The sequence below is a fragment of the Procambarus clarkii genome, chromosome 23, assembly GCF_040958095.1.
Source record: "Procambarus clarkii isolate CNS0578487 chromosome 23, FALCON_Pclarkii_2.0, whole genome shotgun sequence".
Classification (NCBI taxonomy): domain Eukaryota; kingdom Metazoa; phylum Arthropoda; class Malacostraca; order Decapoda; family Cambaridae; genus Procambarus; species Procambarus clarkii.
Window position 1 is genome coordinate 31,712,298 of NC_091172.1, and position 13,011 is coordinate 31,725,308.

General features: G+C 44.2%; 1 protein-coding gene across 13 annotated transcripts in view; it reads left to right on the top strand.

The window, feature by feature from the left end:
- LOC123763970 (metabotropic glutamate receptor 5) overlaps positions 1-13,011 on the top strand; it is a 316,966-nt gene that overhangs the window by 267,410 nt on the left and 36,545 nt on the right. For all 13 annotated transcript variants that reach the window (XM_069330094.1, XM_069330097.1, XM_069330101.1 and 10 more), the window contains 4 exons: positions 514-629; positions 3,277-3,407; positions 7,054-7,283; positions 7,968-8,134. In XM_069330094.1, the coding sequence (XP_069186195.1) occupies positions 514-629; positions 3,277-3,407; positions 7,054-7,283; positions 7,968-8,134 (644 nt within the window). The remainder of the gene's footprint in view (positions 1-513; positions 630-3,276; positions 3,408-7,053; positions 7,284-7,967; positions 8,135-13,011) is intronic.

Sequence of the window (13,011 nt, forward strand, 5' to 3'; positions counted from 1 at the left end):
TTAGTTACTATAAGCCATGCCCCTGGTGGTGGTTCAGGCAACTATAACCCATGCCCCTGGTGGTGTTTCAGGCAACTATAAGCCATGCCCCTGGTGGTGTTTCAGGCAACTATAACCCATGCCCCTGGTGGTGTTTCAGGCAACTATAACCCATGCCCCTGGTGGTGTTTCAGGCAACTATAAGCCATGCCCCTGGTGGTGGTTCAGGCAACTATAACCCATGCCCCTGGTGGTGTTTCAGGCAACTATAACCCATGCCCCTGGTGGTGTTTCAGGCAACTATAAGCCATGCCCCTGGTGGTGGTTCAGGCAACTATAACCCATGCCCCTGGTGGTGTTTCAGGCAACTATAAGCCATGCCCCTGGTGGTGGTTCAGGCAACTATAAGCCATGCCCCTGGTGGTGTTTCAGGCAACTATAACCCATGCCCCTGGTGGTGGTTCAGGCAACTATAAGCCATGCCCCTGGTGGTGTTTCAGGCAACTATAACCCATGCCCCTGGTGGTGTTTCAGGCAACTATGGCCAGAGCGGGATGACGGCCTTCAGGGAGCTGGCTGAGAGCAACAACATCTGTATCGCCAAGGAGGACTCGGTCCTCAGTAACGCCGAGGACGAGGCCTTCGATATGGTGAGTAGAGCGGGAGAGTGGTAGTGGTAGAGTGGTAGTGGTAGAATAGTAGGGCGGTAGAACGGGGAAGTAGAAGGAAAGAAAGAGGAAGTAGAGGGATAGCTGAAGGAAGTAGATGTGGAAGCTATAGAGGGAATTAGTGAGGTATAGAGAAAGAAAGTTGAGAGGTTGGAAGGGAAGTAGAGGTGTAGAGAGAGAGAGGAAGGAGGAGGGTAGTGTGGGAACATATAGAGAATGAATTAAAAAGAGAACAACCGGGAGACAGATACACACACACACACACACACACACACACACACACACACACACACACACACACACACACACACACACACACACACACACACACACACACACACTCACACACACATACACACACACACAGACACTTGAAATTCTTCAAGAGTCAGAGAGAGAAAGACCTGGGGGTTGATATCACGCCAGACCTGTCCCCAGAAGCCCATATCAAAAGGATAACATCAGCGGCATATGCCAGGCTGGCCAACATAAGAACGGCATTTAGAAACTTGTGTAAGGTATCATTCAGAACTTTGTATACTATCTATGTCAGACCAATCCTGGAGTATGCAGCCCCAGCATGGAGTCCATATCTAGTCAAGCATAAGACTAAACTGGAAAAGGTTCAAAGGTTTGCCACCAGACTAGTACCCGAGCTGAGAGGTATGAGCTACGAGGAGAGACTACGGGAATTAAACCTCACGTCGCTGGAAGACAGAAGATTTAGGGAGGACATGATCACCACGTACAAGATTCTCAGAGGAATTGAATGGGTAGATAAAGAAAGGCTATTTAACACAAGGGGCACACGCACTAGGGGACACAGGTGGAAACTGAGTACCCAAATGAGCCACAGAGATATTAGAAAGAACTTTTTTAGTGTCAGAGTGGTTGACAAATGGAATGCATTAGGAAGTGATGTGGTGGAGGCTGACTCCATACACAGTTTCAAATGTAGATATGATAGAGCCCAGTAGGCTCAGGAATCTGTACACCTGTTGATTGACAGTTGAGAGGCGGGACCAAAGAGCCAGAGCTCAACCCCCGCAAGCACAATTAGGTGAATACAATTAGATGAGGACAGGCAGACAGACACACACACACAGACATAGAAGAAGGTTAAACAACACGAGACAGGAGACTGTCTGCCTGGACACGTAGACAGACAGAAGCAGCGAGACATTATCCGGCAGCCACCCCCCCCCCCCCGGTCACCTCGCCAGCACGTCTGGAGTCAAGAAAATATTCAGTGTGGGTGAGGCGGGCGGCGAGGGGGAAATGGTTCCTTCACGGTAATTGGTCCAGTGTTCCTCGGAGAGCGACGAGGAGGGTGCTCAAGGAATAGAGGCTAGTGGAGACGACTAGAGGTCAAAGAATAGAGGGTAGTAGTAGTAGAACAGAGACTGATGTGGAGATCACAAAAGGGCCGGGAAAATCACGGTTAGAAGAAACCGCACATCATATAATGATGGTAACAATATTAATTATATAGTCAAAGTTCGTGGGAGAGAATGTGTACATAATAGCGGAGGTCGGAGAGAGGAAGGGAGAGAGAGAGAGAGAGAGAGAGAGAGAGAGAGAGAGAGAGAGAGAGAGAGAGAGAGAGAGAGAGAGAGAGAGAGAGAGAGAGAGAGAGAGAGACAGTGTAAACTATACCCAATTTCCTCCTTTATGTAAAGTCAAAACATTTGCTTCCTTTTAGAGGTAAGTTGATCAAGTGGGGCAGTGAGTGAGGGTGGTGGGGTCCCCAGGCTGGTGGTGGGGTCCCCAGGATGGTGGTGGGGTCCCCAGGATGGTGGTGGGGTCCCCAGGATGGTGGTGGGGTCCCCAGGATGGTGGTGGGGTCCCCAGGATGGTGGTGGGGTCCCCAGGATGGTGGTGGGGTCCCCAGGATGGTGGTGGGGTCCCCAGGATGGTGGTGGGGTCCCCAGGATGGTGGTGGGGTGTGGGGTCCCCAGGATGGTGGTTGGGCGTGGGGTCCCCAGGATGGTGGTGGTGGGGCGTAGGGTCCCCAGGATGGTGGCGGGGCGAGGGTGGGGACGGGGGCTGAGCGATGCGAGACAAAGATCCATAACTCACGGGGACAGGTGTCACCCTAAATTGTGTTAGCGGCCGGCAGCATCACCTAAGATGGCAGCAACGCAGGTTTTTCCTCCCTGGTCGCGTCTAAATTAAGACCTCAACGTTCTCTCTCAGTCAGAGTTAGGACGAGGCGGTGAAATACATTACTCATGCTGGAGGTGTGAACTCCCTCTTAAAAATCACAAGGGAATCACAATAACATGATTTTTCTTCGAGAAAATCTTTGCAGCAAAACGGGGGATCGACCCAAGGTGCGTGTCTGAGGGTAACCCTGGACGCTGGTCTGAGTTCCGTACAACTCTGAAGATTTTCCCTCCTGAACATGTGGTCGGATGGGTTGATAGACCACTATTACAATGCAAGGATTCTGTTACAGAAACTAGTATAAAACCAGTACTGAAACCTTTCTGGTTTCCAAATATTTCAACTACATGCCCTAATTATTGACTCTCTCATATATTCTACTCCACTTACCGTGTATATCTGATCACATCTGCCGTGATAAACATCCACACATGTCATGATGACCCGCCTGGCGTCCCCACAGGTGATCGAGCAGCTGCGGGAGGACCAGAGAGCCAACGTAGTGGTGTGTTTCTGTGAGGGCATGACCGTCAGGAACCTCCTGCTGGCCGCACAGAGGAACAACGTTACCTCCAGGTTTCTCTTCATCGGCAGGTGGGTCTCGCTATGTGCAGTGCCAACTGTATGCCTAGTGTAGGTGGTTGAGGCCTACTGTAGGTGGTTGAGGCCTACTGTAGGTGGTTGAGGACTACTGTAGCTGGGCCAGGCTTAGTGTGAATAGTCCAGACATGGTGAAGCTATCTTCAAGTTGTCACTATTTGCCTGGATTTAAATTTACATCGACATCTCTAACTTTCTTTCTCATTCACTAAACCTTTCACACTCACTTAACCCTCAACCTCCCCCTATCTCTCTCTCTCTCTCTCTCTCTCTCTCTCTCTCTCTCTCTCTCTCTCTCTCTCTCTCTCTCTCTCTCTCTCTCTCTCTCTCTCTCTCTCTCTCTCTTCCCCCCCCTTCTCTCTCCCTCCCCTCCCCTCCCCCTCCTCATGTAACCAGCCTTTTTCTGCCACAGACGTGGTCACACGTTTACAATGCTAACCAGAATATATATAATTTTTGTCCTGTCTTCCATGGACAGGGTTAGAGATCTGTTAAATATACAGTTCAGTGATTTATTGAACAATCAACCACAGGAGGTGATTTGTAGTCCTTTTAAAATGTTAATCTAACATACATACAGAAATACATACATCTACATTTGTCCTACTTAAATAGTGTTCGAGATATCTTCTGTACATAATGTCATTAATGTGCGTTTACAAAGGTGAAATGCAATTCTGACCCGCTTACACATATCCTGTATATACATACATTTAATATTATATATATATATATATATATATATATATATATATATATATATATATATATACATATATATATATATATATATATATATATATATATATATATATATATATATATATATATATATATATATATATATATATATATGTCGTACCTAGTAGCCAGAACGCACTTCTCAGCCTACTATGAAAGGCCCAATTTGCCTAATAAGCCAAGTTTTCATGAATTAATTGGTTTTCGACTACCTAACCTAACCTAACCTAACTTTTTCGGCTACCTAACCTAACCTAACCTATAAAGATAGGTTAGGTTAGGTTAGGTAGGGTTGGTTAGGTTCGGTCATATATCTACGTTAATTTTAACTCCAATAAAAAAGAATTGACCTCATACATTATGAAATGGGTAGCTTTATCATTTCATAAGAAAAAAATTAGAGAAAATTTATTAATTCAGGAAAACTTGGCTTATTAGGCAAATCGGGCCTTGCATAGTAGGCTGAGAAGTGCGTTCTGGCTACTAGGTACGACATATATATATATATATATATATATATATATATATATATATATATATATATATATATATATATATGACCGAAAAAGTAAGATTAATAATTCTAACACGAATTTTCTCAATCTTTCGTACATTTCTTTTCACTGCTGGTGGTAATTCAAAAATCAATTCTCCAAAATTCATTTTTATTTCTAGTCTGACGCGACACTTGAGCGCGTTTCGTAAAACTTATTACATTTTCAAAGACTTTAGTTTACACATACACAACTGAATAGAACTTACACATCTCCGATTTGTTTATATCTACATTTGCGTTTATATCTACATTTATATCATCAACACAAGACAGAACACGAAACAATGGGTATTGAATGGAAGTGATTGTAGGAAACCTATTGGTCCATATTTCTTGATGCTTCTATATTGGAGCGGGGTCTTGAGGTGGGTAGAATATAGTTGTGCATTAATTGGCTGTTGATTGCTGGTGTTGACTTCTTAATGTGTAGTGCCTCGCAAACGTCAAGCCGTCTGCTATCGCTGTATCTATCGATGATTTCTGTGGTGTTTACTAGGATTTCTCTGGCGATGGTTTGGTTGTGGGAAGATATTATATGTTCCTTAATGGAGCCCTGTTGCTTATGCATCGTTAATCGCCTGGAAAGAGATGTTGTTGTCTTGCCTATATACTGAGTTCTTTGAGGCTTACAGTCCCCAAGTGGGCATTTGAAGGCATAGACGACGTTGGCCTCTTTTAAAGCGTTCTGCTTTGTGTCTGGAGAGTTTCTCATGAGTAGGTTGGCCGTTTTTTTGGTTTTATAGTAAATCTTCAATTGTATCTTCTGATTTTTGTCTGCAGGGATAACGTTCCTATCAACAATATCTTTCAGGACCCTTTTCTCCGTTTAATGAGCTGTGGAAAAGAAGTTCCTGTAAAATAGTCTAATATATATATATATATATATATATATATATATATATATATATATATATATATATATGTATATATATATATGTATATATATATATATATATATATATATATATATATATATATATATATATATATATATATATATATGTACATACGGTCATTGAATATGACCGCATATTCTGTATTTACTATTTTCTGGTTTAGGGCTTCTATCCCTCTAACTATTATTCTTGCATCAGGGTTTAGTTGAAAGAGGAGTTCTCCAAAACTCATGTTCGTTTTTCAAGGTGAAGAAAAAAAGTGAATTACTATAGAATGTATTACACTTATTATACAATTGCACAACGCTTCGAACCTACATGGATCATTCTCAAGTGATAAGAAATTACAGATTTTTTGAAATTACATATATATTTGTTTTATTTAAACTTTGTTACAAAAAAAGGAGTTACATACATAGTACAAAGATGATTATCATAAGTTGTCGAGTTCCTCCAGCTCCTCAGATGGCGGCAGGAACCCTAAATGCAGTGTGCATTTCCCCTCTGTATCGCCACTCTGAGGTGCTGGATGCTGGTAGCTCTAGGGTCTCTTGTTGTTTTAATTGGCCTAGAACCCAGTTCCTTAAAAAACTCATGTCACTTTTACCCCAGACGCAGAATGTCTCAGAAGCAATGTGGATAAAATTGTAGTGGTGATCCAGTTCTCTATACTTACGGGATTTGGCTGATTCCCTGTGAGTGACAGCGCCACCCGGTTGTGCAACACTGAAGTCAATGTAGGTGTTATCCCATGGTTGTTACGCACGTGTAGTCTCATATCAACTGCTTGCCATTCTTCCAGGGGTTTGCTGTGATTCTGTCTGGGCGACTAACAGGTTCATCAGAGTTGCCGGGCATTAGGTAATCGGGTTCTCTCTCTGCTGGACAACCAGCTGTGGTAAGGCTCCTCTTAATAACATAATTTGCCTCACAGTGTCTTGCATGCCATCCTCCTGTGCTTTGGCAGAGCAGGCCATGCCGGCCGTACCTGTCGGTCACTGCCTTGCCACTAATTTACTTATATTCAGTGTGGATTGGGTCAGCAGAGCGAAGAGTGACGATAATTAGGAGAGCCTGCTGTGTGAGACGAGTACCGGTTGCTGACATTGTGGTTGTTACACTATTCTACACTTTCACAAAGTTGACACATGGTGTATTCTACACTTTCACAAAGTTGACACAGGGTGTATTCTACACTTTCACAAAGTTGACACAGGGTGTATTCTACACTTTCACAATGTTGACACATGGTGTATTCTACACTTTCACAATGTTGACACATGGTGTATTCTACACTTTCACAATGTTGACACATGGTGTATTCTACACTTTCACAAAGTTGACACATGGTGTATTCTACACTTTCTTAATGTTGACACATGGTGTATTTGCCATTTGAGAAAGCTGCCAAATACGTCAATGTAACCATTGGTTGATGCCCCCACAGTGACGGCTGGGCGGACCGTTCCGACGTGGTGGCGGGCCTGGAGGAGGCGGCTGTCGGGGGCCTCTCCATCAAGATCAACAGCTCCTACGTGGCAGAGTTCGACGACCACTACTTCCAGCTGCACCCTGAGACCAACGACCGCAACCCGTGGTTCAGGGAGTTCTGGCAGAATAGGTTCAACTGTTCGCTGCCTGGCCAGGAGGAGATCGTCTCTCTACCTCGCTGCTCTGGTTAGTGTAGGCTTTCTTCGGGAAGTTTCACAGGGTTTTGTTTCTGTAATGCTATGTATGTGGTCGTGTGGCGTTCTCATGCACCACACTACCATCGTCAGACTTTTAGCGACCATCATCAGGCTTACCGCAACCATAATTGGGCTTACAGTAACCATCTTCAGACTTATCAGCAACGATACTCAGATTTCCATCAATCGTAGCCAGACTTTCAGTAAACTACAAGGAGACGTTTAGAAACCATAGTAAGACTTTCAGGAACCTGAAACTTTCAGTCTGACTTCCAGCAACCGGAGTCAGACTTTCAGTAGTGTATATCAAATAATAATCAATTCCAGCAGACTCTCATTGTCCCTCACGATACACCACACCACACCAAACCACAATACAATACAATACAATACAATACAACACAACACAATACAATACACCACACCACAAAGTACTCAAGCAACACATCACTTTCAACATACATCATACAACCAGCTCAAGACTCCCCCCCCCACACTAATATCTGTTCCCGCTCTCTTCACCTCACCGCCGTATACACCACCACCACCACCTACCACACCACCACCACCACCTACCACACCACCACCACCACCTACCACACCACCACTACATACCCCCGTCAGTAAGGACTGACCATGACCAGAGAGTAACGTGGAGAACGCTCCCCCACAGGTGAAGAGTCCCTCCGGAAGGGCTACAAGCAGGACACCAAGATGGCCTTCGTGATGAAGGCCATCTACACGATGGCGTGGGGCCTGCACAACATGCAGCGGGACCTGTGCCCCGGCACCCAGGGCCTCTGTGACGCCATGCTCCCCATCAACGGCTCCCTCTACAGGGTCTGTACCCATCACTCTTATGCAAATTTTTTCTTATAATACATATTTCAGCGTCACGATTTTTTCCTTCATAATAGTTGGCTCATTCGTGTATTATTAGTTATGTATATTTTGATTGTTTAGAGTTACGAATTTATATTACATTATATAGATTTATAACAATATCTGATGGTGAGGAGGAGGCGTGTTGCAGCTTTGTGTGTGTGTACTGGGGCCTCAGCTGCCGGGGGGGGGGGCTTGCAACATCTGCTCTAGTTGAGGGTCAGGTCATGGAGGTGGGGTCGGGTCATGGAGGTGGGGTCAGGTCATGGAGGTGGGGTCAGGTCATGGAGGTGGGGTCAGGTTATGGAGGTGGGGTCAGGTTATGGAGGTGGGGTCAGGTCATGGAGGTGGGGTCACGTCATGGAGGTGGGGTCAGGTCATGGAGGTGGGGTCAGGTTATGGAGGTGGGGTCAGGTCATGGAGGTGGGGTCAGGTCATGGAGGTGGGGTCAGGTTATGGAGGTGGGATCAGGTCACGGAGGTGGGGTCAGGTCATGGAGGTGGGGTCAGGTCATGGAGGTGGGGTCAGGTCATGGAGGTGGGGTCAGGTCATGGAGGTGGGGTCAGGTCATGGAGGTGGGGTCAGGTCATGGAGGTGGGGTCAGGTCATGGAGGTGGGGTCAGGTCATGGAGGTGGGGTCGGGTCATGGAGGTGGGGAGCTTGAGAAACATCCTTGAGAAAGGATAAAGGTTACATCCGAAAATTTGTTTTTTAATACATATATACATCTTTTATGCTCTCCTCCTTTACTCAAGCACTACGGTACTGTAGTAAGTTTCTTCATTGTGTGGTTTAATATTGGGCTGTCTTGATCAACCCTTCCTCCTAATATTGGGTTGTCTTGATCAACCCTTCCTCCTAATATTGGGTCGTCTTGATCAACCCTTCCTCCTAATATTGGGTCGTCTTGGTCAACCCTTCCTCCTAATATTGGGTTGTCTTGATCAACCCTTCCTCCTAATATTGGGTTGTCTTGATCAACTCTTCCTCCTAACATTGGGTTGTCTTGATCAACCCTTCCTCCTAGCATTGGGTTGTCTTGATCAACCCTTCTTCCTAATATTGGGTTGTCTTGATCAACCCTTCCTCCTAATATTAGGTTGTCTTACATACAGAAATCACAATTGCGTGATGCATCAAATGAACAAATCCACAAGGGCCGTGACGAGGATTCAAACCTGCGTCCGAGAGCATCCCAGACGCTACCTTAAACGACTGAGCTACGACATTGTCAAAAGAAGTTGAAACCGAAGTTCTACTGAACTTGCTGGATCCTGCAGCCTCTCCGAGGCACAAACCAGGGTTTTACACAACTCCCTCCATGCACTCGAGCTATGTCAACAGGCCAGTTCAGTAGAACTTCGGTTTCAACTCCTTTTGACCATGTCGTAGCTCAGTCGATTAAGGCTGCGTCTGGGATGCTCTCGGACATAGGTTCGAATTCTCGTTACGGCCCTTGTGGATTTGTTCATTTGATGCATCACGCAATTGTGATTTCTGTGTGTAATGAAGATATATATATATATGTATATATATACCTTCATTACACACACACACACACATATATATATATATATATATATATATATATATATATATATATATATGTCGTACCTAGTAGCCAGAACTCACTTCTCAGCCTACTATGCAAGGCCCGATTTGCCTAATAAGCCAAGTTTTTATGAATTAATGTTTTTTCGTCTACCTAACCTACCTAACCTAACCTAACCTAGCTTTTTTTGGCTACCTAACCTAACCTTACATATATATATAGGTTAGGTTAGGTTAGGTAGGGTTGGTTAGGTTCGGTCATATATCTACGTTAATTTTAACTCCAATAAAAAAAAATTGACCTCATACATAGTGAAAAGGGTAGCTTTATCATTTCATAAGAAAAAAATTATAGTAAATATATTAATTCAGGAAAACTTGGCTTATTAGGCAAATCGGGCCTTGAATAGTAGGCTGAGAAGTGAGTTCTGGCTACTAGGTACGACATATATATATATATATATATATATATATATATATATATATATATATATATATATATATATATATATATATATATATATATATATATATATTAATACCTAAAAGGAGTACCATCTCTGGTGCAAGTGTAGGGACCCATAGCCTCAGAGAAGAAAATAATGAGTACTCAGAAAAGACCTTGTGGATCCTCACTGAACACTTTGATATTTTCTTCTACCACCCCTATTCCTTTAGTACTTGTATCTATGTTATCTTTAGTATGTGTATGTGTTAGTATATATATCTAACTTTATTTTAAAATTTCATTACACAAAAAGGGTTACAACATTGGTTACATGCAGGGTACAAGACGACGTGTCACAAGTTGTATAGCTCCGCCAGCTCCTCAGATGGCGGGCAGGAACTATAGATGCAGTGAGCATTTCCTCTATGGATCGCGACACTAAGACACTGCAAGAGAAAACTGGTGGTTCTAGGGTCTCTAGTTCTTTCAATTAGCTTGGACCCCAGCTCCTTCAAAAAACTTGCAGCACTTTTGCCCCAGGCACCAAGTGTCTCTGAGGCAATGGGGACAAAATTGTAGTGGTGATCAAGGTCTTTGTATTTACGCGACTTAGCTGCTTCCCGGTGATTGGCTGCACCTCCTGCTTGTGCAGCACTGAAGTTAACAGGTGTTGGCTAAGGTTGAAACGCAAATGTAGTCCCACAACAACTGTCTACCATTCTTCCAGGGGTTCACCATGATCCCGTCTGGGCGACTGACAGGCTCATCAAAATTGCGGGGCATTAGGTAACGGGGCTCTCTTTCTGCTGGACTACGGCCCTGGTAAGGCTTCTCTTGATAATGTCGTTAACCTTGCCGTGTCTTGCATGTCATCCTCCTATCCTTTGGCAGAGAAGTCCATGCCGTCCGTCCCTGTCGGCCGTGAAAAGGTTATTGGACTACTCTGCAAACCAAATGGCATTCTTTTGAAATGAAAATGACCATTGGGAGTACTAAAGGCTGTCAATTGTTAACTTTCCTCGTCAAGGGGATTTGCCAGAATCCCTGCAACAAATCTAATGTTGGGAATACTTTGTTCTGACCTATACTTTGCAATAAATCATTTAGGACTGGAAGTGGGAAACGATCAGGTATAGTCACTCTGTTAAGCTTGCGATAATCGATTACAGGTCTCCAAGTACCATCTCGCTTTGGTACAAGAATCAATGGAGCGTTCCATGGTGAATTACTCGACTCAATTACGTCACTCTGTAACATATCCTCTATGAGTCTATCAGCTTCTGCTCTCTGAGAATGGGGAAGACGGTAAGCTGGTACATAAATAGGCATAGTTCCTTGTTCAAGGGGAATTTTATGTGTAATAAGAGGAATGAGACCTAACTTTACTCCTGGTAGAGCAACAACGGCTCTATTCCTGTTCAAAATTTCCAAAAGCTGAGCCACAGAGTCAGGAAGTCAGTAGGACTGAGGTGTAGTGCTTGCACCTCTGGCTGAGATCCCTGTTCTCCTGGTGTGAGAGTACAAACAGTATGATCCATGGAGACATCATCCACCACTCGCACCGATGATGAGTAATGGGCAAAATCTACAACGTGGGTGCCAGACTGGAGATAAATGTTGGCATTACTAGTGTTTGCAATATACAATGTAACGGTACCATCCTGCACTGTATGCCAGGAGGGTTCAACAAATGTACCGTTCACTTTACACGTATCACTTTCTGCAATAACATCCGATAACTCAGGCACTCCCTGAACCTTAACTCTTACTCTGGTGAGAGAATGAGAGTGCAGCACAGTGTCAGTAGCTATAGAACCACTGACTTCAGAGATGGAAGCTGCTAGGCAAGCAAGACAACGAGAATCTGTTAGGGTGTTCCCGTCCAGAAAGTCTCGATACTCACTCTCCTTAACAACTGCAAAACTATGATGCTTCAATCGAATGCCCATTTTCCCGGGTATGCTACTGCAACAAGGATCAGATAAACCTAAGCTAGTGAGTCAGGTGTCGACAAAATTAATGTAATCTGATTGAAGGTTGAACTCATGGCCCTGTCGATACATGCTACACAAGGGTATGACGTGGTCTTTGATACTAATGTTTCACCTATGGGGAAACAATGCGATATTTTCATCAATCATGGTGTACAAACCTAAAAGAATGTCACCAGGAAAATGGATATATATAGTCAACAACTAAACAGGTTATAAAAAGTGTGATGTCATCTAACTTGAGTGAAAGGTCAATTTCTCCCTGAATTTTTACTGTGTTTCCTGAAACACCACTTAGAAAAGATATGGTGACTTTCTTACTGGAGTAGGGTGATTACTTGCAAAATCTCTGTGAGCTGAGGGCTTGACAATATTAATTTTTGCACCCGAGTCAAGAAAAACTTTTAAAACTCTACCATGCACAATGGCTGGGACAAGGGGCCATCACTTGTGACTGGGCAAGTTACTACTTTTGATTTATGTTGTCTAGGAAGTCTGCGTCTCGTCTGTGTCAAATACACTGCGGTTCCATTAACATCTAAAACCGGTCGAGAGTCAGTGTCCTCCTCTGTCAAGTGTCCAAATCTATTTTGGGTAGCTACTGAGTACACAGGGAGGGCACTAGGACTGGCTAACTTGAATTGGTTAGCGGATGGCTTTGGGAGTTTCCCGACGACATGGAATGAACATGAACAAATCCACAAGGGCCATGACGAGGATTCGAACCTGCGTCCGGGAGCATCCCAGACACTGCCTTAATCGACTGAGCTACGACAGGGTTAAAAGGGTTGAAACCGAAGTTCTACTGAACTTATTGGCTCCCGTAGCCTCTCCGAGGCACAGAC